This window comes from Pholcus phalangioides, unplaced genomic scaffold (assembly GCF_987345545.1).
Source record: "Pholcus phalangioides strain wild (caught in Gottingen) unplaced genomic scaffold, Ppha-v1.0 ptg000008l_1, whole genome shotgun sequence".
NCBI lineage: Eukaryota > Metazoa > Arthropoda > Arachnida > Araneae > Pholcidae > Pholcus > Pholcus phalangioides.
The window spans coordinates 13882355-13906999 of NW_028301601.1; the positions used below are offsets into that span (position 1 = coordinate 13882355).

At 34.2% G+C, this 24645-nt stretch overlaps 1 protein-coding gene across 3 annotated transcripts in view; it reads right to left on the minus strand.

Annotated features, from left to right (window-relative positions):
• Positions 1 to 24645, minus strand: part of LOC149083863 (ubiquitin carboxyl-terminal hydrolase 8-like) — a 102431-nt gene that overhangs the window by 55391 nt on the left and 22395 nt on the right. For all 3 annotated transcript variants that reach the window (XM_089234244.1, XM_089234245.1, XM_089234246.1), the window contains exons 6-10: positions 21855 to 21994; positions 19718 to 19883; positions 16669 to 16834; positions 14396 to 14558; positions 9376 to 10013 (exon numbers count right to left, since the gene is read on the minus strand). In XM_089234244.1, the coding sequence (XP_089090370.1) occupies positions 9376 to 10013; positions 14396 to 14558; positions 16669 to 16834; positions 19718 to 19883; positions 21855 to 21994 (1273 nt within the window). The remainder of the gene's footprint in view (positions 1 to 9375; positions 10014 to 14395; positions 14559 to 16668; positions 16835 to 19717; positions 19884 to 21854; positions 21995 to 24645) is intronic.

Genomic DNA, 24645 nt, shown 5'->3' on the forward strand with positions numbered 1-24645 from the left:
TTAAAATCTGGAGACCGAGGAGGCCATGGGAACCTGCAGTTCCAGCTAATGATTTTGTCTTCCCTGAACGTCTGTATCAGGAATGCCTTGACCGGAGTAGCAATGTGACTAGTTGCTCCATCTTGCATAAATGTGATGGTAGAAAGCGCATCTCTTTCCCGCAAACACGGCACAACCTTCGTGCACAGAAGCATTAAATAACACTGCGCATTCACCATAGCCATTTCCCACCCATTTACTGGGCACTGTGGTTCAAAGAAGAAGTGTCCTATGATGAACGAACCTGTGAACCCACACCACACTGTCACTTTTAGGGAATGCAATGGTTTCTGCATATATCCACGTGGATTAGACGTCCAGATGCGACAGTTATGGGTATTAACGTCGCCATGAAGAGAAAAATGAGCTTCATCTGTCCACAAGTTGTTAAAGACCCAGGAGGATTCTGTTTGATTTTAGAGCAAGTCCACCTCGCAAATGTTTCCCTTTTGTACGGTATCTGCTAATAAAAGTTCATAGCACGACTGCAAGCTGTATTGGTACAGATCAAGGATTCCATGAAGAATATTGCATACCGAGGATGGTGGTAAGCCCAAGCATCTGGCAGCTTCAAGAGCACTGCTGGTCCCTGCAGCTGATTCGGACGATAACGCTTCAGTTTCGGCTGCAACAAGCGAAAAATGTGCCTTCCTTAAACATGGTCATCCAGCTCTTACACGATCCTCCAGTGTTCCAGTTTGCTCAAACTGCTCAACAAGCTTTATGAGGCCTGTCGCTGTTAAAGGCCCTTTTCCAGTCCTCACGGTTCTGAACTCGGAATTTACGCAAGGCAATGGTCGCTGATTCCTGGTTTACATAAAACAACTAACTTCACCAACAAAGCTTTATTCTTCGCATTCAGCATCCTTGTTCACATATACGGTTTAAAACAGTAAACTAGTTGTGGATTAGGAGTGCAAGTTCTTATAACAGTCTCATTTGTATATTTCCACTGAAGTCGCTCGTACCAGCACCACCTATCGGCTGTTTTTTTAGTTATTTATTTTTTCCTGTCTTAAAAAAAAATCCTGTGACCTAGCGATGCTAACCCTGCAAACCATTTTTTATTTCGGTTATTTTTCCCATTTTTATACATTTTTAAGGTTTTTACAGACTTTTTGCCCACCCTGTATAAAATCCTAATACTGAGAGAAGCTATACAAAAAAAGCTGCTCCTCCATGGGATGGTTTTAATTTTTATGACAAAAATCTCGATTCAGAACCCACGATTGCACAGTGTTAATCAGCTAAATACGATTTTCTAAGGTTTTGCAACTATGAGTTGGCTATACCTTTGAAAAAAAAGTTCTGTTGCCAAGATGATCTCTCAGACCTATATAACACAAATATGTATACATTAAATATTTCACATCCACATGCTAGCAGTTTGTAGGATAGATGGCACTACCTACTGAACACAAAACATGCCAAATACTGGACACACCCACTTTCACTTGAAAAAGACCCAGATTTTGCTAATAACCCGGGTCCCGGGTAGTTTTTAGCAGCATCTCTGCCACACCTTGTTCAGATAAAGACCAGTAAAAACACAGGATGGTATCTGAAGCTGGGAATTTCAAGGTCGGAAGAATCCCCCCCCCCCCCACATCCTGGAATAGGGCCCCTAGGCTAATCAAATTGATTAGTGTATTTTTTTTAACTTTAAAATGAAGTGAACATGGTTATGCAAGAGAGCGAATAATTCATTTCGCAGTTGTGAAACTACAAATGTCCAATGTTTATAAAGAGAAATACCCCCCAGATTTTACCTTTGGTGAAAATCCAGGTTTGGAACCTGTGATTGTGCAGTGATAATTAGCTAAAAATACTATTTTCCAAGGTTTTCCAATTTTGAGTTGGCTATGTATACTTATTGGTAGTTTTGAGTTGGCTGAATTTTGAACAGGATTCTGGATTTTGACTTTTTGAATTTTTTGACTGGATTTTGAATTTAAATATTAAAGCAAATTTTGCACTTAGTCTCGGGAGAGACAGGGCAACAATTTTCTATTTGGAAGTTAAAGAGCGGGGAACCGTCTGAAAATTGGAATTTTGTAACTATTTTATAAATTGTTTTTCCCAGTTGGATGGCATTTAAGATGATGGGCGACACCATTTGAAACATTTTTTCTAATTGAAAGTTGTCTCTAAAACAAACGGTTTAGGAAATAACCATTGGATACCAATAAGAGTGCACACCCTGTATAATTAAACCATATATAATTATACATTAACCATATATAATTTGGGTATTTTGTACAATATTTTTTTACAGGGTGGATACTACCTACTACTAAACCAGACATGCATCTCGTCCATATTCCTCTGTGGAACCTCTAACGAATTGGTACATGGTGGAATGAGTGTGTATGTATAGTGAACCTTCCGTGAATTTTGTTTCTGTGTAATACTTGTTATGTGTAGTGTTGCCATCTGCAATCAATTTTTTAAACTATGAGTTTTTTCCTCAACTCATAGAGCATGAAGTGTAATGAATGAATAAATATAGCATTGTAGCCCTGTTGCTCTGTGCGGCGAGACTTTTTAACAGGGAGATCGGCTCACATTTGCACCTCAAAGTTGGGAATCGCAGAAAACCAACTTCAGCCGATCACCACTGCGGCGACGATGGGATTTGAACCTGGATACTCGCGATGCGAGTCCGTCACTATGACCACTCGATCACCACAGCGGTGGATACTACGTACTGCCCAATAATTACACACCAGATTCCTTGTGAAAAATCAATGTATAAAAATGCTTTTCATTTTAGGATCAGAGATGCATAATTTGAGAGTCATAACATTTTGAAGTTTTAAGACATGCCATTTTTGTAACAGTCAGATATGGACCAAGCACCCAACGAAAGTAAATTCTTATGCCTGCAAGTGGGTTGCAGCTTTTTGAAAATGAACTGAAATAGTCAATCCTGTTAGAAGCCAAGTTCTGTCTTCTTTTATCACGATTGGTGCTTTTACTCTTTGTGTAGAGTGGCATTATAACCTTGTTATTACATATTAACTTTGTCAGCTATATTGGCAAATTTATCACCTGATTTGTAATGTGTTAGCCAAAGAGATGTACAGTAGCACCTCTGCTAAAGCACACATCGGCTTGTGAATTTTTTGGCTAACAAAGATTTTTTCTGTGATTTTTCTGCCTCAGCTAACAAACATTTTCTTTGATATGGATGCACCCACTAACATAAAACAGCCACGTCGTGAGCGGAATTTTAGCGCCAATTATCATTAAAATTACCGTCACTTGAGCCCGATCAGAATCTTTTCTGATCTATCTTTCTATCTTTTTCTCTCAGATATACCTCCAATTCTCTATCTGAAACTTTTTTAACCGTTTCATGTAAAATGAAAGATTCAGCAAATAGAAAAAGTAATGAAAAAAAAAGAAGAAAAAGGAGCCAATGTTTTCAGAGCATTTATTCTTTCGGTGCAAGAGTCTGGGCATCAAACGGAACAGTCTGGACATTCTAGGAGCTTATCTTTTCCATCTCCATGAATCAGACACAGAAATGGGCTGACCAAAGCACAAATGCAAGGGGAAACCTACGAACTTGACTGGATTGTGTCAACATTAAAGCTGATTTGTTCACAATGTAAAATAAAAAGGTCTTTAGCATCTCATATTCCTGTAAAATTCCAATTTATTCAGTTGTGAATCTGTTCATTTTAGCCTTTGGTCAGCTTTTGCCTTTTTACAGCCCTCCTTGGTGTTTCATAAAACTTATCTTTAAGTTTTGGGCAGTACCTGGAACGAATTAAACGATATTCCATAGAAACCAATAGGAAATCACATTTCGGCTAACAAAAATGATTCTAGAAAAAAATTAGCTTTGTTAGCCGAAGTATCACTGCATTTAAAAATTATTTAGCACTAGTGGGTCAATTTGCCTTGAATTAAACTTTTTCATTTATATAGAAAATTTAAGAGTAGATGATAAAAAAATGTTGTGACTTTTCATGATGCCATATGAATATTAACTCACAAAAATTTTATTCTCATCATGTTTCGTATTCCAGAGCTATAAACATTTATACCCAGAACCGCAGTTTGGGTCATTTAGATCCAACATACTTGATCTATAAGAGAAAAGGGGTTTGCAAATTTCTTGGAATTGGTTACCCCTCTCTGAAATGTATTTCTAAATGAAGATAGTGAAGAGAAAGTGATAACAAGGTCAAGGCCAATTTATTGTCCGAGGAGATTATCTTTTTTCAATGAAGGAACAGCAAGTAGAGCTAAAATTTTTTTCCCTTTTTGTAAACTTGAATATCTGATATTCTGACAGGACTCAAATAAGGTTTCGGCAAAGTAAAAACTCAACTCTAGAAAAAACGTGTAGCTGAAATTTCTGCATGCAAATGATGCTACAAGAAAAGAATAAAATTCTGGCTCGCAGTTGATGTTGACGCCTAGTATGCTTTCAACAGATTTCTAAACTTTTGGGAAAAATCAGCATCCAACAAATCTGTTCCAGAAAAAATAGTGATGCAACTGATCCAGCTATTTGAGAAGAAGGGAAGAAATGACAAATGACAACTTTTTTCACTACATTGTAGCTGGCTCAAAAGATAAGAGCCAAAAAATATGATCTTAGTAGGGATGGTGAGACGGAATTGAAGAGAAGTATCTGACACAATAAAGATAGTGAAACTACAGTTGTATTAAACATCGCTACTGGAAAACAATGATGCCACAATGAAAATTTATCAAGGAAAGAAAGATATGTTTTATTACTCAGTACGTTTATCTGACAGTCAATATCAACAGTAGTAGCCCCAAAAAGCTTCCTCAGAAACTATTTCTCCAATAGTTTAGTATATTTCCCCCTACTATTCAACAAAATTTGGCATATATACAGCCGGTCAAATAAATGGCCAGAAAATATTTAATAAAGGTAGCACCACAGAGAGCTTGTTCAAGTTTTCTACAAAATCCCAGATCACGCTATAATAAATTCCTGGATTTAGTACAGAATGGCAAAAATCTATTTTGAATGCAGTTCCTCTAAAATCTTATTGAAGAGCTATGTTCATCATACGTGTTGCCTTTGCGAAAAAGGAAATGTTTGTACATTCTTGATCATGTAACTGTACGTGAACCATTAATCTTTCACTGGCCGAATTAAGACTTGAATTGATTTTCATATTTTTTTCCCGTTATTTCCTCTTCTGAATCATTAGAGATATCAATCACAAAATTCATGAAAAAAAAAAATTCTTATATGGTTTCTGGACTTGCTCATGTCCATAGAAACAACACACATTAAAATCAAAACAAAAAAAAGTTAAATTTTATTCTTATATAAAAATAGGTGATTTAAAAAAATTAAATTTATGGCATAAAAGTGCTGAAATGAATGAAATTTTTGTTTTGTAAATTAAGTTTGGAATCTCATGCATTCAGGGGAAAAAAATCAAATGCTTTCATGTAAGAAAAAATATATTTTTTAAATTAATAAAACCGATGCTCCCAAATGGGAACATTGGCCGTTAAAAGGTTTAAAAAAATGAAAAGAGTCCGATGTCAGGTAACATGAAAACGTGGAAACAAAACTGTTAATTTTTGAATGGGTAGAGCAACTTCAACATACGGTGAATACGGTGAAAAATCACAAAAAAAATTGCTCCCAACTGCTCATAATAAATTCCATTTATCAGCATGAAATCAATACTTATTTGACTGAATCATATTACAAACTTCATTTGACAATTAATTTGAAACGCTTATTTTATACCTTCGTCATATTACAGGTTTACAGAAAAAAAGTTTTTGTATTGAACAGTGCAAATGCTGTATACAAATTTTTTTACTGAATTACATCACTTTTTAGCCAATTTTGGAGACCATTTTATAATCATAAGCAAATAGAGTTTCCCATTATTGAATATACAACTAAACACATTAAATGTGAGTAGGGGAAAACCCAAGAACAGAAAATAAATTCCAGTTTTCACTATGGGACTCTGTTTCTTCACAGTTTAGATCAATTTGACCCAGTCCACGGTTCCAGGTATACCGAAAGTGCTGCGGTTCTAATGTTAGCCAAAATCAACACTTTTTTGCCAAAAAATGTGATTTTTTTTCTCCTTCGCAATCAAGTCAGAAGAATTTTTGAGGGAAGGTGTACATAGTGCATAGTCTGTACTAGCTATATTTTTTTTTACTATACATCCTTTTAATCACACAAAATGTGGATCAATGAACAGGGCAATATTTTTTGAGCAATTTTAAAATTTCATCAAAGCTGTTACGCGTAAAAAACTACAATGAAGAATGTAAAAAATATTCGCTTGATGAAGGTGTGACTGGCAATTTTTAATCAAGAAAATTATTTTATGAATTGGAATATTCAATATAATTAGTGGGTTTGGAGTTTTCTATTGATCAAGTTACATTTTCATACTAAATTCTACATGTTGCAATGAAGACTTTTCATTTCACTGTGATTGCAGTTGCTGTTTATTGCACTGACACTTTGTCTGTTATGATGCCACGTGATCTTGACAAGAAATATTTTCACAACTTTGAAATTCATTTCAGCCAACATGATTCATGCAAAACTTAATTATTTTTTCAGATGAAGTTTCACTCGGGGTGTATTTATAAGAGGGCTGTTGCTCTGGGCCCCACTTAGCAGAGACTAACTTCAGGCTCACGCCTCCCCAGGCACTACTAATTTTGGTACTCCTTTGATATGATCTTATGTTTGTACTTAATTTTTTCCCCCCAAAAAAATCATGCCCCACTTCTTTGGCTCTCAATTTTCAAAATGAAAGCAATCTCTTTACTGTTTGTTCTTCTAAATATGGTTTTGAATGTTGTTTCAACATGTTTCATACACACTCATAACATAAATGTGATGCCGTAATAATTTTAAACTGTATTAGACTTCACAATTACAACCATGATCGATATCATTTAACAAGTTAATTGTGTTGTAGAATTACAATCAAAAGTCATGATGAAACATGTTTGTAAACCCATGAAAACTTCTAAATTGGAACTACTACTAAACCACACATGTATCTCGTCCACATTCCTCTGCAGAACTTCTAACGAATTGGTACATGTTGGAATGTGCATGTCTGTTTTGAACCTAATGTGAGCTTGTTTCTGTGTAATGCTTGTTATAGTAAAAAATAAATAATAAAATAAAAAATAAATAAATAAAATAAAAAAAATAATAATTTTTGGTACCCACGGTGGGATACCTAATTCTTAATTGGAACTGGAAAAAAACATCTCGAATTTGAAAAGCTCAAAGGGGTAAAAAAAGTCTGCTTTTTCAATATCTCTTTAGACCAATAGAATTTTTAGTACCTTCAAAAATACCAAGTTATACGTTTGGTGTACGTTCTTTGAATTTGGCAGGGACATGAATTGACATAATCAATTTTTAAAGCATTATAATCCATATTTATTGGTCAAATAAAAAAACACTTTTCCCGATTATTTTTTGACACGAAATCGTGTGTAATTATTGGTGGTTCACCCTGTATGTGATATGAAAATCCATATACAATTAAACCACCAATATCGTGCGTATAATTGAATTTCAGGAATTTCACATGGGGGAAGACTCCTATTCTGGGTTTATAATGATACTGATTTCACTTATTAACAATTTATATCCTGACGGTACTCTAAGTACCACTTCACACACACACACACACAAAAATCAAACGCTTATATCTTCGTAATATGACCACTTTTACTGACGGTATCTACAAGGACACAATGAGTGTAGTTCCAACAGCTGGCAGTAAAGGCAGAAATCATTTTTCTTTTTTGCTGAGGGCATTTCATATTTGCCATGTAGCATTAGGAAGAAGTTTTACAGTAGAGTTGATTTGCATGATGTTCATTTGATTAAATTTAGTGACAAATTACCAGTTTATTGGTGCTATTATTTTTTATTCTCTTCTATACTGTACCGGTAAACATTCCCTACATTTTATTTGAAAATTACTATTTTGTCTTCTATCATAGGGTCAAAAATGTATGCCAGTATTGCAAAGTACCGAAGGGAAATGAGAGTAATTTTTTTCCTATAACAAAAATTACTTTAATGTGGAAAACAAAATAATGGGGGTGATTTTTTACTCAGGCAACTACATTGAGTCTTCAAGATCGAGATGGGACAAAAAAAGACATTGTAGCACCTATGATATTCATTAATGGGTGGAGTGGACAAGGCAATGCTGCATTCACTATATGACAGGGACAGAAAGTCAAAAAAATACTGGCACAGACTATTCTTCATGATGCTTGAAATGGCATATGTAAATACCTATGTCATTTATAAAGAAATACATGGTGAAATTTCATTATTGGAGTTTTGAAGAAACTTGGCAATGCAACTCATAGCCCAAGGAAGTAGCCTAGTAAAGAAGAGATGTTGTCCTGCTGTCAGCACCACACCAGAACAGCCAAAGAAGAGAAGGAAAAGTAACTTTTCTGTGCCCAAACACATTACGAAACAATTTCTTGGAGCTGACTGGCCTACATTTGTTCAGCAGAGGAAGTAGAGGGGAAGATGTGAGATGTGCTCCATTCGAAAGTTACAGTCCAAACCTCAAACAAAATGTTCATTTTGCAATGCATTTCTCTGTTGCAAAGAAAAAAAGAATTGTTTCAGAAGTATCATCTCGAGTAGTAGTGTAAATAAAAATGTGTGAATTTTTTTTCCTTATATATCACTCATATTCCTGTTGGTACTTCTAAGCACCAGCTGCATAATTAATCACTAAATTACTGTAAAAAGTATTTTACTCTTTTTTTTTTCCCCTTGGGTTTGCACCAAAACTAATGATGCAAAGATACAATTAAAAATTTACTGGTAAATTAATTCAGGATATAAAGGGTTAATGAACAAGTTAAAAAATCTCAATAATCCGATCTTAAATCAAATACATTTTCTCCCAATAATCTTCTTTTTTTTTTGCCCTGTTTAACAGAAAAACTGATCAGAGTTAATAACTCTTCCATTTCTGCAGTTCTTGTAGAAGCTTTCAAAAATTTATAATTCTGCTATGATCCTTCATGGGAAATATTGTTCTACATCACTGAAAAGAGCACAAAAATCATAAGATTGTATATATATAAAACCATACCCCACCCAAAAAAGCAGTTTCCTTAATCTCTAAGGTAAATAAAAAAAAGTAATTTAGAGCAGTGATAGGGACTAAGTGACTGGTGCGATAGATTAAATTCTAATAGTTACTCTCCATTCTATGATAGATACATACATTTCAAATTATAAGAATTTCCTTTTAATTTTTTCTTTGTAAAATGAAAAGAAAAAAAGAAAATAACCTTCCTCATCTTTTTGTTCTCTTCTTTCAATTGCAAGTACTGAGATTCTAGATGTTTGCCTTTTTGTGAGAGAATAACAATATTTTCTATCAATTCTTCTTCAAGTTTCTGGATTTCAATGCGCTTACTTTCTTCAGCTTCAAGTTCTTTACGCAGCCTTAACTTCTCGAATTCTTTTTCTTTACTTAACTGCTCCAGTTCAACAGTGAGTATGTCTTTCAGAACAGCTTCTTCTTGGCTTAGAGCAGTTGGAATATTGTTATTTGTCCTGTTTGAAATATTTAGGTTTGGATGAGAAGCTGGTTTCAAACTGCGATCCACTTCTGGAATGCATTTCGCGGATGAAACATCTTCCACACATATGGTGTTAGATATCTTTCCTACAGTTTGAATGTCATGTAGATACATGGTACTTTCTTCTGATGGGACAACCTTTTTAGGAAAATCAAGAGCATCATCAGTATTAAGCAGTCCAGGCTTTGTGTGCCTATTCACTAGTGGCACATTGAATGAAAATTTGCTAGGATGTGAATCGTTCATCATGTTATCAGCCACCTGCGAAGCATTTGAAATTTCAGATTTTTCATCACTACTATAGTCAATTATGGACAAATTTTCCAAATTAGGATAAGTGTTACCTACAAATAGAAGAGAAAATTTACAATTTAATTGAATCTTTATAGCTAATTATAAAAAACTGAAGTATCTTGAATACAACTTGCAATTGCAAGCATATCTATATGATTATGATTCATTTCTCTCACCATCACATCATCAATGCACAAATGCAAAATAAGCATGTGCTTAGAGTATCAGGAGAACAAGAGCACCAGAAAAAGGTATAAAATTATTTGTTTTTTTCAATGATTAATTTTTTTTCACCATCAAGTATAAAATTCTGAAAGACCATAATGGTAATAGAAGTATCTTTTATTTCTCTCTCTGGCATAACAGGCATGTTATGGCCACAACTATATTGATATCTTATCCTAAAATTTTAGTTTTACTTGATTGTATAGTTGAAGATCATCAAAAGAATGACACAAAAGAAGAGAAACAAATACAGTGATACCTTGGCTTAAAATTCTTTTTGGCTAATGCAGACATGCTAAAATTTTTTTAGACATTAAAGATCTTTTCCAACTGCATGTATCTATGGAGCTATGAATTATTCTTTTAACTACCTTGGCATTTATGAGAGATTAGGTCGCAACCAGTTTTTTAAAAACAATAAAATCATTAACATTATTAAAACATTAAAAACAATAAAATTTCTGAAAAATCACTCAAACTTTTAATAAGTAAAATAAATTTTATTAATGTAATTAACACTATTTTCATATTAATTAATCTATAAATATTTCCTACACACACACACACACACACAATTTAACAAAAGTAACTTTTGCAATTGAATTATTTTATACACTGAAGAGCCAAAAAAAACTTGTTCACCTGCCTAATATCGTGTAGGGCCCCCGCGAGCCCGCAGAAGTGCCGCAACACGACGTGGCATGGACTTAACTAATGTCTGAAGTAGTGCTGGAGGTAATTGACAACATGAATCCTGCAGGGCTGTCCATAAATCCGTAGGAGTAAGAGGGGGTGGAGATCTCTTCCGAACAGCACATTGCAAGGCATCCCAGCTATGTTCAATAATGTTCATGTCTGGGGATTTAGGTGGCCAGCGGAAGTGTCTAAAGTCAGAAGAGTGTTCCTGGAGCCACTTTGTAGCAATTCTGGACGTGTGGGGTGTCGCATTGTCCTGCTGAAATTGTCCAGGTCCGTCGGAATGCACAATGGACATGAATGGGTGCAGGTGATCAGACAGGATGCTTACGCACCTGTCAGAGTCGTATCTAGACATATCAGGGGTCCCATATCACGCCAACTGCACATGCCCCATACCATCACAGAGCCTCCACCAGCTTGAACAGTCTGACATGTAGGGTCCTTGAACCTGTTGACATGTAGGATCCATGGATTCATGAGGTTGTCTCCATACTTGTACACGTCCATCAGCTCGAAGCAATGGGAACCGAGACTCGTCAGACCAGGCAATGTGTTTCCAGTCCTCAACAGTCCAATGTCAGTGTTGTCGGGCCCAGGCGAGGCGTAAATCTTTGTATCGTGCAGTCATCAAGGGTACACGAGTGGGCCTTCGGCTCCGAAAGCCCATATTGATGATGTTTCGTTGAATGGTTCGCACGCTGACACTTGTTGATGGCCCAGCATTGAAATCTGCAGCAATTTGCGGAAGGGTTTCACGCCTGTCACGTTTAATGATTCTCGTCAGTCGTCTTTGGTCCCGTTGTTGCATGATCTTTTTTCCGGCTGCAGCGATGTCGTAGATTTAATTTTTTACCGGATTCCCAATATTCACGGTACACTCGTGAGATGGTCGTACGTGAAAATCCAAATTTCATCGCTACCTCAGAGATGCTATGTCCCATCTCTCTTGCGCCGACTATAACACCATGTTCAAACTCACTTAAATCTCGATAACCTGCCATTGTAGCAGCAGTAACCGATCTAACAACTATGCCAGACACTTGTTGTGTTATATAGGCGTTGCCGACCGCAGCGCCGTACTCTGATTGGTTCCCTATCTCTTTATTTGCATACACATGCCTGTACCAGTTTTTTTTTGGCTCTTCAGTTTATATATATATATATATATATATATGCCATTTTTAGTGTATTTTTTCAAAAGCCAGGGGAGGGGCAGAGTGTTGAAGGGAGAGAGACGACACCAAGAGAGAAAACTAAACACGCGTCTAGTCAGACAAAGCTCCTCCTTAAACAAAAGAGAAACAAGGACAGCAAAAAAGCACAAGAGAGTGAGGTCATGGTTTTTTTTCCACTCTTCTTTGCAAAAAAAAGGGAAAAAGTGACCTGGGCCTGAAAATACATAATAAAAATGACCAGTTTCTAAAAAGTGACTTTTACTGGAAAAAGTGGCCCATGCCGAGCCCTGGATTTCCCAAATATGTAATTTTAAGGATTATAAATTATACTAAAACTGTATAAAAATTCAAAAATTAATTCTAGATCTTCAAGATGCTCTTCCTCAGTTGTTGAAGCAATGAGTATATCATCTAAATATGTGTAACAGTTCAAGCCTCTTAATACAATACTCTATGAATAGTTAAAATGATTGTGCTGCATTAAAGTCTGATTAGGCTAATAATGGAAGTTTTTTCGACAGACTCGGGATCTAAAGTAATTGATTAACCAAGTCCAATTAAGGAAAATGCAGACTAACTGAAATCACGTGCATGTGGTATAACCTCTCTCTTGCATCAAAGTAATGCATGAAAGAAGAGGGTATTATGCCACAGCAAACTTTGAAAAGGAAAGATGTCTGCTCCAGAAATCAAACCCAGATCCTACGGCAAATAATACACTACAGATAAAATTTTTCTTTCTTACAAACACATATTAATGGTATGACGTGGCTGAGGGAAAACACTGCAGTCTCTCAACTTTAGCAATAGCTGCCCCAGGTAGGGACAGTGCAAAAAGAGATGTTTTATTATCATTTATGCCCACAACACATCTAGGAAAGAGACTTCCATGGATATTATGCTGAGGCAAACTTTGAGAAGAAAAGTTGTCACCTGTAGGAAGAGGGTTCAATTCGCTAAGGAGAGAAATTTAATTAACAAGGAGAGAGAAATTAACAGACACAATTTAAAGCATACATTGGAAAAAAATTACTGTATATACTCATGTATAAGCTGACCCCCCTCCCCCTCCCACTACAGGTCCACCAAAACCACAATAAGTTGAAAATCCGTGTATAAGCCGACCTCAAAAAAACAGTGCATTTCAGAGAAAAAAATCATTTTCATGAGAAATGAATAATTTATGGAAATTTACAATAGAAAATTATTCAAACTTTTTAATCTGTTTCTTCTGAGTCTCCAAGCTCATCATAGGGGGTGCATCATCTTTGTTTTTATCTTCATCTGGGCTGTCATTGCCATCGTCACTTTCAACGAGGATATCATCTTCAGTTCCATCCATCGAATTGCTGATGCAACACTTTTTGAAGGATCGGATGATAATTTCGGTGGAAACAGAATTCCACACTTCATGTACCCATTGGCACACTAGGCCAATGTCAGGTTTCTTCAAGGCACCACTTTTTTTGTAGTTTCTTTATCATTGGAACTTATCCATTTGATCCACAAATTCCTCAGTCTTTGAAAGGCATGTTCATGCTCACATTTAAAGGCTGTACAATAGACATTAGCCCACCTGGTATCAAAGCCAATGATGTTTTTGATTTCTTTGCTTCAGCATTATCGGTTCTGTGGGGTTTGAACATATCCCATACCAATAATGCCACCACCACCAAACCAGTACATGAATACCAATAATGCCAGTTTCTTGAACACTGCTACAAAAATGACTACTGATTGCGAAGGTCGATATTTTCTCATCAAGAACTGACCCGAGTAAAAGCTGACCCCCCACTTGAGGAACGAATTTTTCCACACAAAAAAACTCGGCTTATACATGAGTATATACCACAATTGCTCTAACAGCTACTCTGTTCAGCTAAATTAGAAAATTTCGGAAACAGATCGTAAGTGTACCTGTATTTAACCATAAGTTAAATAAAACTGAAAAAAGTAAGTTTTATTTGTTTCTGTAATTAAACATGTTATTAATACATCTATGTAATTTTAATTTTTCATTTTTATGAATTCTATATTATTTAATTTATATGATTTCTCACGTAACACATACTGAAGCTGACGACACTTCTTTTACGTCATCACTTTGTTTAAGTCGTTACAATTCATTGATGATGTTAATAGTTTTTTCGTATTCTTTGTTTTAATGTGTTTTTTCATGTGAGTGTTCATGAAAAATTAAAAAAATCTTGGTGTCTTGAATGATGTTTTAGGTTTTACTGTACATGCAAAAATAACTAATCACATGCATTGATAAAATGTGTCTGATTTAAATTGAAAAACAAAAATAAAAATTGTTCTAAATTTATTCTTACTATGCTTATCATGTAAGTCCATAGATTGTTGATCAAACTCTGTAAGAGATTTCCTCAAATTAGGTGTTCTTTCCAGACAATCAAATGAATGAGACAACAGCCACTCCTTATATCCACCTTCAACAATTCTAGGTGGGCTCTTTACATTACCATCCTTGTATTTCTGAGAGACAAATAATGAAACATACTGATTCATGCCTTATGTTGAGAATGCATGTTTTATTGGTTACACAAGCAACTCAATCAATAATAACTAAATCTCATTTTGGAATATCACAAGTAACATTTCACACAAACTGGGGTGAGGGTACATCAAAATTCCTTATGCATCTCAATTTTCTAATTTTAATAAATACATTTATTTGAGGGGTGTTATTAATAGCCATCCTATTTATTAATGAGGTGGCATGTGTATCAAGTCTTCTAATTCAAACTACAAACCCCTTCAGAAAAAATAAGGATATCAGTGGTATGCCTAATTCCTTTAAAAATAGTAAAATTAGTATACCGTTGACCATTTTAGCTAACAGAGCATGTAAGTATTACATAATCATCAATTGGGGGGTTGCTTTTGCTTAATTTTGACAACAATGTGGGGAAGGGGTTTTGCATGACGATTACACAAGTAATTGGGTGTGAAAACATGAAAATGAGAAATAATTTTATTCAAATCAGAATTAAGGAAAATCAAATTTAGCAAGGACAAAAATCTGTTACAGCTCCAAATTACAGTGAAGAAGAAAATTGTTTCTTCCAATTGACACTTTTTTTGATTGACAAGTGAAGTGGTTGTGCCAAAAAAAAAAACACTGGTTAAATGTTGATTATAAAACAGCAATCGATCGTTAATTGCCATTTTTCATTGCTGTAACCTCTTTTCATTGCTGTAACCTCAAATCGATGACATATTTTTACTGTATTTATGAATTGCCAGTATTCACAAAAATCTATATTTTTTGGTATACCATTGCTCACAACTTTGCTGAGCAATGCTAAGAATTTAAAAAACAAGCGAAGGACATGGTGTATTTAATCAACTGTTATTTGAGAAAAACCATCATAAAAGATTGTTAATACAGTAAAAATCTCACTGCAACTCTTTTGTCTCTATGTCCAGCTTACTTAATTTTGCTGACAAGGTGGGGGGGGGGGGTCAAAAATGGCCCAAATTCACCTTATGTAATACTTAAATGGCCCCTATTGAAGATAGTATGAGTTAATTCACAACTTTAAACATGAAAAACCTCAGATGAAACAAATTAAGCTCCTAAACCAATCGACTGTGTTGTCATATTATGCTGAGAAACATACCACAATTAAAAAATAAAAATAAAAAGGAATGTTTAACAATTAATGAGTATTAATTTTCATAAAACTATAAATGAGGTTGATTCAAAATATTTACTACTAACAAATAATATGGACAGTTCAAATTTAATTTAAAAACATGTTTTATTTATTCAATATAAATTAATTTTCATCCTATATATACGCCAGGGCTGGACAAGCGCCAGGTTGCTCTCTATGGTGACTAAAAATTTGATATTGACACCAAAACATTTTCTTTGTGTAGTTATTAAATTGCAGGCTGAGAGTAGAACAAAATGTTTGAAATTTAATTGTGTGTGTGTTTTTGTGAGAGATGAGAGGAGGAGGAACTAATCAACATAACAATTGACAATAAAAACCATTTTAAAGAAGTCTAGAATTATATTACAGTTTTTTTAATCTTAAAATGAATAACATAATAAAAGTAATGGAGCAATGATAATGTTATGTCAAAGAAAGTTTTACCAAATGATCGACAATATGATTTTTTAAAATTAAATTTTTGAGTATATTTTTTTCAAGTATACAGTGAAACTCCTGTTTAACGATACTCTAGGGACCAGCCGAAGTAACATATTGGTATAAAGGATTCATTATTATAGATGGAATATATTAACACAATGAAAAGTGCACCTGAACCAGAGAGTAATATCAGTATATAATTGTTATAGAAGGTATCGATATATTGGGTTTTCACTGTGTAACGAAATTTAAATGCAATCAAACCATTGAATTTTTTTAATATTTTCTTTGAAGCATGTGGGAGAAGGTATTTTTGAAGGAGTTTCAGTAGTAAAATTTTTGCATTTATATGACGTTCTAGCATTGCCTCTTAAATGTCTCATCAATGGGGTTTCACTGTATTTTATGACAGAAATATAGTTAATTTTGGAAAAATATGAGATAAAGAAGATAAAGAAAGATAACTCTGTACTTGTACATACATTCAAAATTAAATCTTCCATCACACGCATTGGATGTCCATAATTGAGATTTCTTGCATCTTCAGTGCAATAGTCTATGAGCAAAATACAGTCAAATTCACTTATTTCTCTCCATCTACACAAAGCAGCACCTTTTAAAGCCAATTCAATTTCAGAATAAGTAACACTGAAATTGAGAAAAGGAAATATTTGAAGAATAATTCAAGGAAATGTTGAAGGAAAGCAATCACACACTGACATTAAAAAATTACAAAGCCCAGGGTAAAAGAGTAATGACTAAATTTCCTGTTTTTCACTATATTATCCATATAAATCTGAAGAGTTTTCCAGGTCATTTTACTGGAGGGGGGGGGGGGTGTAGCTTATATACCAAAATGTCACACATAGTGCGGCCTGCAATACTGCAGCTGAATGTTGGCTGTTGGCTTAACAGGAGGAAACTTGAAGTTTATATGTTTTATACTTTTTTCCCATTTACTGCATTTACAAAAATCAATTTCGATACTGTTGCGTAGACACACACATAAGTTTTCTGCACAAGCTCACTAAATTAAATCCCAATGACAGAAACAATGCATGCTTAGAATAAATAAAAAATAAACAAGTAACATGCAAACTCAAACTTACCCAATATTTCCAAAATTATAACGGTTTTTAAATGCGATAGGCTTTTTATTTACATTAGTAATATATATACAGTAAAACCTTGATAAGTCGTCACCTCTTGTTATCGAAAAATTATGATGGCTTAAGCGGAGTGACGACTTAACCGAAGTGCCATCAGTTTAATGTGCAGTACTGTGAAAATTGTATAAATTTAAAGTAATATGACATTTTTTAAAATATGAATTAAATATAAAATATTAATAAAATTTATGGATTGCAAAAGAAAAAATAGACATTTTTACCCTTTAATGAGCTCTTATTACTTAACTTATTATGGTAAAATAAACTGGTACACTTATATTTATACTGGTAATTTTTAATTTAGACCAATCCCACTTTTCACTTGGGGGGGGGGGCTTGGGTAGGGAAAAGCATACATTAGAAGATCTCAACTTTGGAAAAAATATCTGGTTTTTCAACAAAGATATTTTGTTTAAATTTGATGCAATAAATTAGTGGGGCACATGCAGAAATCAGGTCTAACTCGAACAGTCCCCTAACGTATCAAAAACTTGAGTCTACAAATGGACTTCCCCCAGCTAACTTTCGTTCTTTGAACTGTTTCGTTTTGGTACATAAAGCTTTTATGGTGACTTTTAAGCATATGGCAATGCTGTTAACAAGTTTTTTTTTTAGACGGAACCATAAAATTAATCTGTTCCACTCTTCTCCAACTTTTTCATAATGACGGGTTAACCAAAATTTGCAATGAGTAAACGAGGGTTTAATAACATTGTCATCTATGAAAGCTAGACAGGCCTGAAGAAAAATGACTTAACCAGAGTGACGACTTATTGGGGTGACGACTTAACGAAGTTTTACTGTAAATGCTTGATTTTTTTTAAGTGTAGTACACTTATGATGAATGGAATCAGGGAACTATACCCATCTGAATTCATTTGTCATAAAGAGAAACTGTTACTTACAGCAGACTGAATAATTTGGCCATGTGCTAGTCCGGCTATATATAAAAGCTAATATTACACTTTAAAAAAAAATTCTGGAAGGGGAGGACTCAGGAAAGGCATGGCAACTACTTTTCACATTTTTTGGGATTACTGGACAGAAGTACCGTATAAAAAATTAAGGCAACTGTGACTACATGCGTGGAAGTGTTTTTGAAAACACTTATTTTCACAAAACAAGTGGGGTTTAAATTAAAATACTGCATGAAATAAGGAAATCCAGTGAAAATTCTGAAATGTCTAAAAATTGTTGAGATATTCTAAATTGTCCTCAAAAACGGCTAATTTTCAATACTTACGCCAAACACTGTATACCGAAAACCACACAATTTATTCGAATAATTTTGATACTATTTAGAAGACACCAACGAATAAGGCAAATACACAAAAAATACACACAAAATTCGTTGGTGTCTTCTAAATATTCTTGGGCAAAGTGGATCAACTCTTCTAAATTTTGATACTGTATGTTTCTATGACTGTTATCCGCGCAATGAATTAAAAGTTGTAAGATACATTAAATATTCTCTGAGATATGGCAGTTTTCGTGAAACAATATGTGAATTTTCACAAAAAAATTCAAATTTTTCATTCAAACTGCTGTAAAATATTAAATTTTAAACATATGGCCAAGATCCTAGTTCTTTGCACAGCTAATGTTATCTGGAACGCTGTTGAATAATTTTTGAGAAATTAAGTTTTACATGGAATAAAGTAATGAAAAAAATTAATCTTAAAAAAAAAATGTGTTTGAAAATTGTTTGTTGCCTTCGAAACCCTCGTTGCAAATTATTTAAATTAGCTCTAACTTTGTTGTTACTTATTGCATGGACAATAATAAAATAGTTTTGGATTCTGTGTAAAGCATTCTTCCAAATGAATTTATAAAACCATTTTCGAGAATTTTTGAAAAAATCGTCATTTGAACATAGTCAGTTGCCTTACATTTTGTATCTTGGCACATTTGAACCAAAAAAAATGGCATATCTAAAATGATAACGTTAATTTTAAATATTGGTTTTTAATTGATTTTTTAATATGTTTTTCATGTTTCTATAATCAACAGTTCACAATTTATTTTAGCTGAAACAGACTCAAGTTTTCACCCTGTATGCTAACAATATTAGTAAACTTTTAAGACTTCTAAAGATATATACATTAAATATGGCACATCATCAACAAATAGGGGATTTTCTAATGAAATACAAGTTCACTACAATGTTATAGCTTTATTTTTAATTTCAGAAACTCAACAACAAAGTCGACACAAATAGCGGATTTCATTGATGGGTCAAAAAAATTTTTTATTTTGCTCTTATAGTTTTATTTTTGATTTCACAAATTTACTTGTGAAATCTGCTCATTAAATTAAGAAATAGAACACTGGACTAAAAAACCATAAAAGCCCAAAAACATACCCAGGCTTCAAAATTTCTGCAGGAATATTTATGCAATTATGATGCGTTATGTTTTCTTTCTCAAATTCTACAGCTGGCCTCACATCAATGAGCAGAAATTCCACTGAAGTGTCACCTATCATAGCATATAATTCTTTGCAAGACATAGTACGCCTAGAACTTGAATCTGAAAATTACAATATGCTCTGCTTCACAAAAATAAAAATAATGCATCAAAGTAATAGACATAATAAATTGCATTCACATTTGTGCAGTCACTCCAGTTCTGAGGGTATAGTTATATTTTTGAAACATGAAAAACAACCGATACATAAAAATGACATTTTAAAATTAAATTAAGAAGCTAGATTTTACAACCATCAATTTAAGTGTAGTAAAATGCTATATGGAATGCTTTGTGTCTTATAAAACTAGTTCATAGAATGCTGCAATGTGTACCAGAAGTAGAGGATGGTTGGGATAGATGTTATAAAAGACTATTTTTCAATGTCCTGTACATTAATTTTTTTATACGTAAAAACATTTTTAAAAATATTAAAATTTTGAAAGGAAATACCTTTAGTATGTTATTATAATCAAGATTTCTGTCAATTTCATTGCTATTTGAAGGGTAAGAACTCAAAATTTCTCTTTAAGAAATTTATTGCAACCCACCCATTTAATAAAGCCATATATGGTAAACCCTTGACACGCAGACCAAATGTGGCCCTGAAGGTTATCTGACGTGGCTTGCCCCCCTCAAACCTAATTTTGCAAAAATGAACTAAGCGGCACATTCACAAATTGCTTAAATGACCTGCGGCACAATTCAAGAGCATTTAAGTGGCCCGTGGCACATTTTCAGATCACTGAAGTAGGCCTCAAAGATCACTTCCACATTAAAAAATTACTTAAGTAACCCGTGACACAGTTACAGAACACTTAAATGATCCATGGCACATTTAGAGATCCTTGAGTGACATGTGGCACAGTTTTAAAGCACTTAAGCAGCCCCAGTGCGGTTGTACATAACTAAAGTTACCCGAGGAACACTCCCAGATTACTCAAGTGATCTGTGGCATAATTACGGATCACTTGAGTAATGCGTTGCACAGTTCCAAAGCACTTGAGAGGCCCGGACACATTTCCTGAGCACTTGAAGGGTCCGTGAAACATTTAGAGATTACTGAAGTGGCTCTGTAAGGGATTTATCTTTAGGGAGAATGTTAGTTCAGGTGCCCACAAACTAGCGAAAGATTTTTCTCGTTTTTGGCACACCGAGTGGGATGCCATTAAGAATATTTCATATTTTCATAAAGGGTGGTTAATGACGTAAGCATCATCCAAAGTCCCCTCCCACCCATTGATGCTGACATGATACTTCAATGACCCCAAAGTCTTTCAAGCAAAAAACGGTAAACCTAGACAACTGAAAAAAACTGACCAAAATAAATGAAGGTTTTATTTTTACCTTACATTATGCCATAACTGTAGGAAGTTCATTGCAAAAGCAGCTTCACACTAGGACTGGGCGCTATTGAAAATTTTACACACCATGATACATAACTTTACATCACGATACAAAGATGTATCAATATATGCAGAGCTCTGACAATAAAAATTAGAGAAAATAGGCCAAACCCCCCCCCCCCCCCCAAGACAACATAACCATAGCCTTATGGGGGAAAAAACTTTTTTTGTCTTTTTTGTAGTACTAATTCAGTATCCTGTAAGATTAATTCAAACCAAAGCAAAATGACAAATGGCTTGGGGGCCAAAACATACTATAACAACCACACAGATAGTTCTCTTTCCTCTCTGTCTCTCTCTCTCCTCAGGTTTGTTGCATCTTCCAACCAACTATCCCCATGCACAAAATTGCATTAATCCGTCACAGCTTCCGGTGCTATGGCACACTGTTTGGGAATCAACGACAGTATAACTGTTTTAACAAACTCACCTGAAGGCGCGGATCTGTGGGGGGGGGGGGTGATCAAGGGGTTCACCCACCCCAAGCAAAATGCGATAATTCAGGAAATTTTCAGTATGATATTACATTTTCAATCAATCTGTTGAAAATTACTTATATCAACTGTACTCAGATATTGGTAATTATCATGTTCACAATTCATTAACAACAATAATGGTCAGTAATCACCTGTAGGTGAGAGTGGTTTTTTCTTCACATCACATTCAGCAGAATCAGCTGGTTTTCTATCATTATCTTCAATTTCTTTTTTTTCAGCAATAGAACTGCTTAATTTTTTAGCAGTTCTAGCTTTAGTTGCTTCTTCATATCTATATCAATGATACACACATGAGAATGAATAGGCAAATTCAGCTAGAGAAAGGAACTAAAATAGGCTATTTAAAAATTAAATGGAATTAATACAACATTAATAAATTTTCGATACATAAAAAGTTAAACTAAAATGCTACAAGGTTATGAATAGGCAACTACACACAAATCTCCTAGCACTACTCATTTGCATCTGTACATGCACAAATATTGCTGTTGTAAATACAGGGTGAGCAAAATTCAAAACTAATAAAAAAATAAAGAAAGCACTGAATTAATACGCAATCTGCTGAATAGGTTTTGTCTATATAAGGGAGATTTTTAGAGAGAAAAATCAATTAAAAACTCACTGATAGGTGGCACTGACACAGAAAAAAGAACAGATAAATATACAGCTGAAAATGAAAATTATGTGTTTACGATGCATCAAGTGCCCAGCAAAGCTTTTTCTAGCAAACTTGAGATTTCTTTCAGAAAATGAATTATCCATATATGCCAGGAATGAAGAGAATTTATCAGACACTGATTCTCTTAATTTGCAGCATTAGGTGAGCTAAAGTCACACAATATTTTTTAGCATTAAATCAAATGACAGGCATGGCTTAGAATGCTGTAATTTTATATCTAAGTAGGCAGTTTAAATTCTATCTCATAGATGTCATTAGTATTGATCTGAAATGAAATGCTTATAGTGTCTTTATATTTTCTATAAGCTGTATTCAATCATTTTGTCTTTTAGATTGAAAGATAAAAAAATTCTTTGTGTCAATTTTCCTCTGCCTTTGATAACTGTCATGGTGGCTAGAAGATATTACTAATGAAAAAAACCCATTGGGAAATTGAACCGAAAATGTTTCAGTAAAGCAACTAATAATAGTGATTTTCCTGAAGATGAAACAAAGACTGGAAAAAATTCTGGAGAAAGTGACGATGGCATTTGTGAAAAATATGAAGAAAGTGACAAAAATGACAAAATGTCAAGTCCTTTTAACTTGTTCAATGTTTTCAACATATTATATCAGAAGTTCTATGGAAGAAACATACAAAAAAAACCACCATTCTTTTGCTGCTATCGTCATGCCAAGAATGTGCACTTACTTTAAGTTTGGAAAGTAACATTATGAATCTTTATGTGAGTGAAAGAAAAACAAAAACATGGTTTACACTCAAAATTTTATTTTCTCTTTTTTTCTCTGCTCGTCTTTACTTGAAGGGCTGCATATCAAAATATCAATATTTATAATAGGAATCTCTGGATTGGACCAGACTGCCAAAAGATGATGACCTTGGCAATGTATAACAGACAATCTATTTCATTAGAAAATCGTTTACAGAAGTTGGCATCTGTGAAGTAAGAAGGAAAAAAAGGAGAAAAAAATCTAACTCGTCAGTGGACATGTATTTTACTAAAAAGAAACAGATAATGGAAGAGCTAGTGGAGTAGGATTCCTCATTCATAAAAAGTGGAAAAATCACATCATTGCGTTAGATAGCACATCTAATGAAGTTGTAAAGTTGGTTATGCAAATATGAAGTAGATACTGCATATAGATTATTCAAGTGTATGCACCAACAACAAGCTATTCCAAGGAAGAAGTAGGAGACTTTTATGAAGAATTAGACGAGATGAATAGTAAAGGGAACTACCATAACAAAATAGTAATGGGTGACTTCAATGCTAGAATTGGAGAGTAAAGAAATGGCAAAAGCTCATTCTGAAGTTATGGTTATGGTGTACGAAATGACAGAGGAAACAGACTCATCGAATTTCCAGAGAGTGAACAGTTATGCTTTTTCGTTCATTTCAAAAAATTAGCCTTTTAAGAAGAATCCCCAAAAAAAGGTGGACATGGAGAAGCCCAGATGGAAAAACAAGTGATAGACTATATCATATCTAATAAGAAGCATATGATCCAAGACTGTAGTGTTCTCAACAAATTTGATACAGGAAGCGATCACTGACTGGTGAGATGTTGAATAATGCTTAACACTAGAATGGAAAGAGTAACACTTATCAAAAATGCAAAAACTGTCATCGATATGGCAAAGCTTCAAGAACATCGATATAAATTCCAGTTAGAGTGAAGAACAAATTTGATTTGTTATATAATACCACTGAATATGGACAAGATGTCACCATGATGAACAGAAATTTAACCTCTATCCTAAAAGATGTAGCAAAAGAAGTCGCTGGAGAAAAAGAAATCAAACCCGTGAAGAAAGTAGAAGAAACAAAGAAAGTGATGAAAGACCGGAGAGAATTTCAGATTAAAAAAAATAACCTTGAATCAAAAGTGGAATACGCGGAACTTTGTAAGGCGGTACGAAAGCAGATCACAGAAGAGAACAGATCACTGGAAGTCAGGAAGTTCAATTGCAATTTTGTAAAGAAAGCACTGAAAGATAAGAGAAGCTTAAATCAGCAAGATGAAAACTGTATTGGAAGAAAGGAAATTTTTATGCCAAAAGTGGAAATGAAATTATTAGTATTGTTGAGAAACATTGTAATACTCAGTACAAACATGAAACAAAGGACTAGAACAGAGGAAAGGGAACAGGCAAAGTAAATGGAGCAAAATTTGCACAAGTAGTGTTAAATAATCACTTTAAACTGAATGCCCAGGTTAAGATGGGATTTCAATAGGCAAAA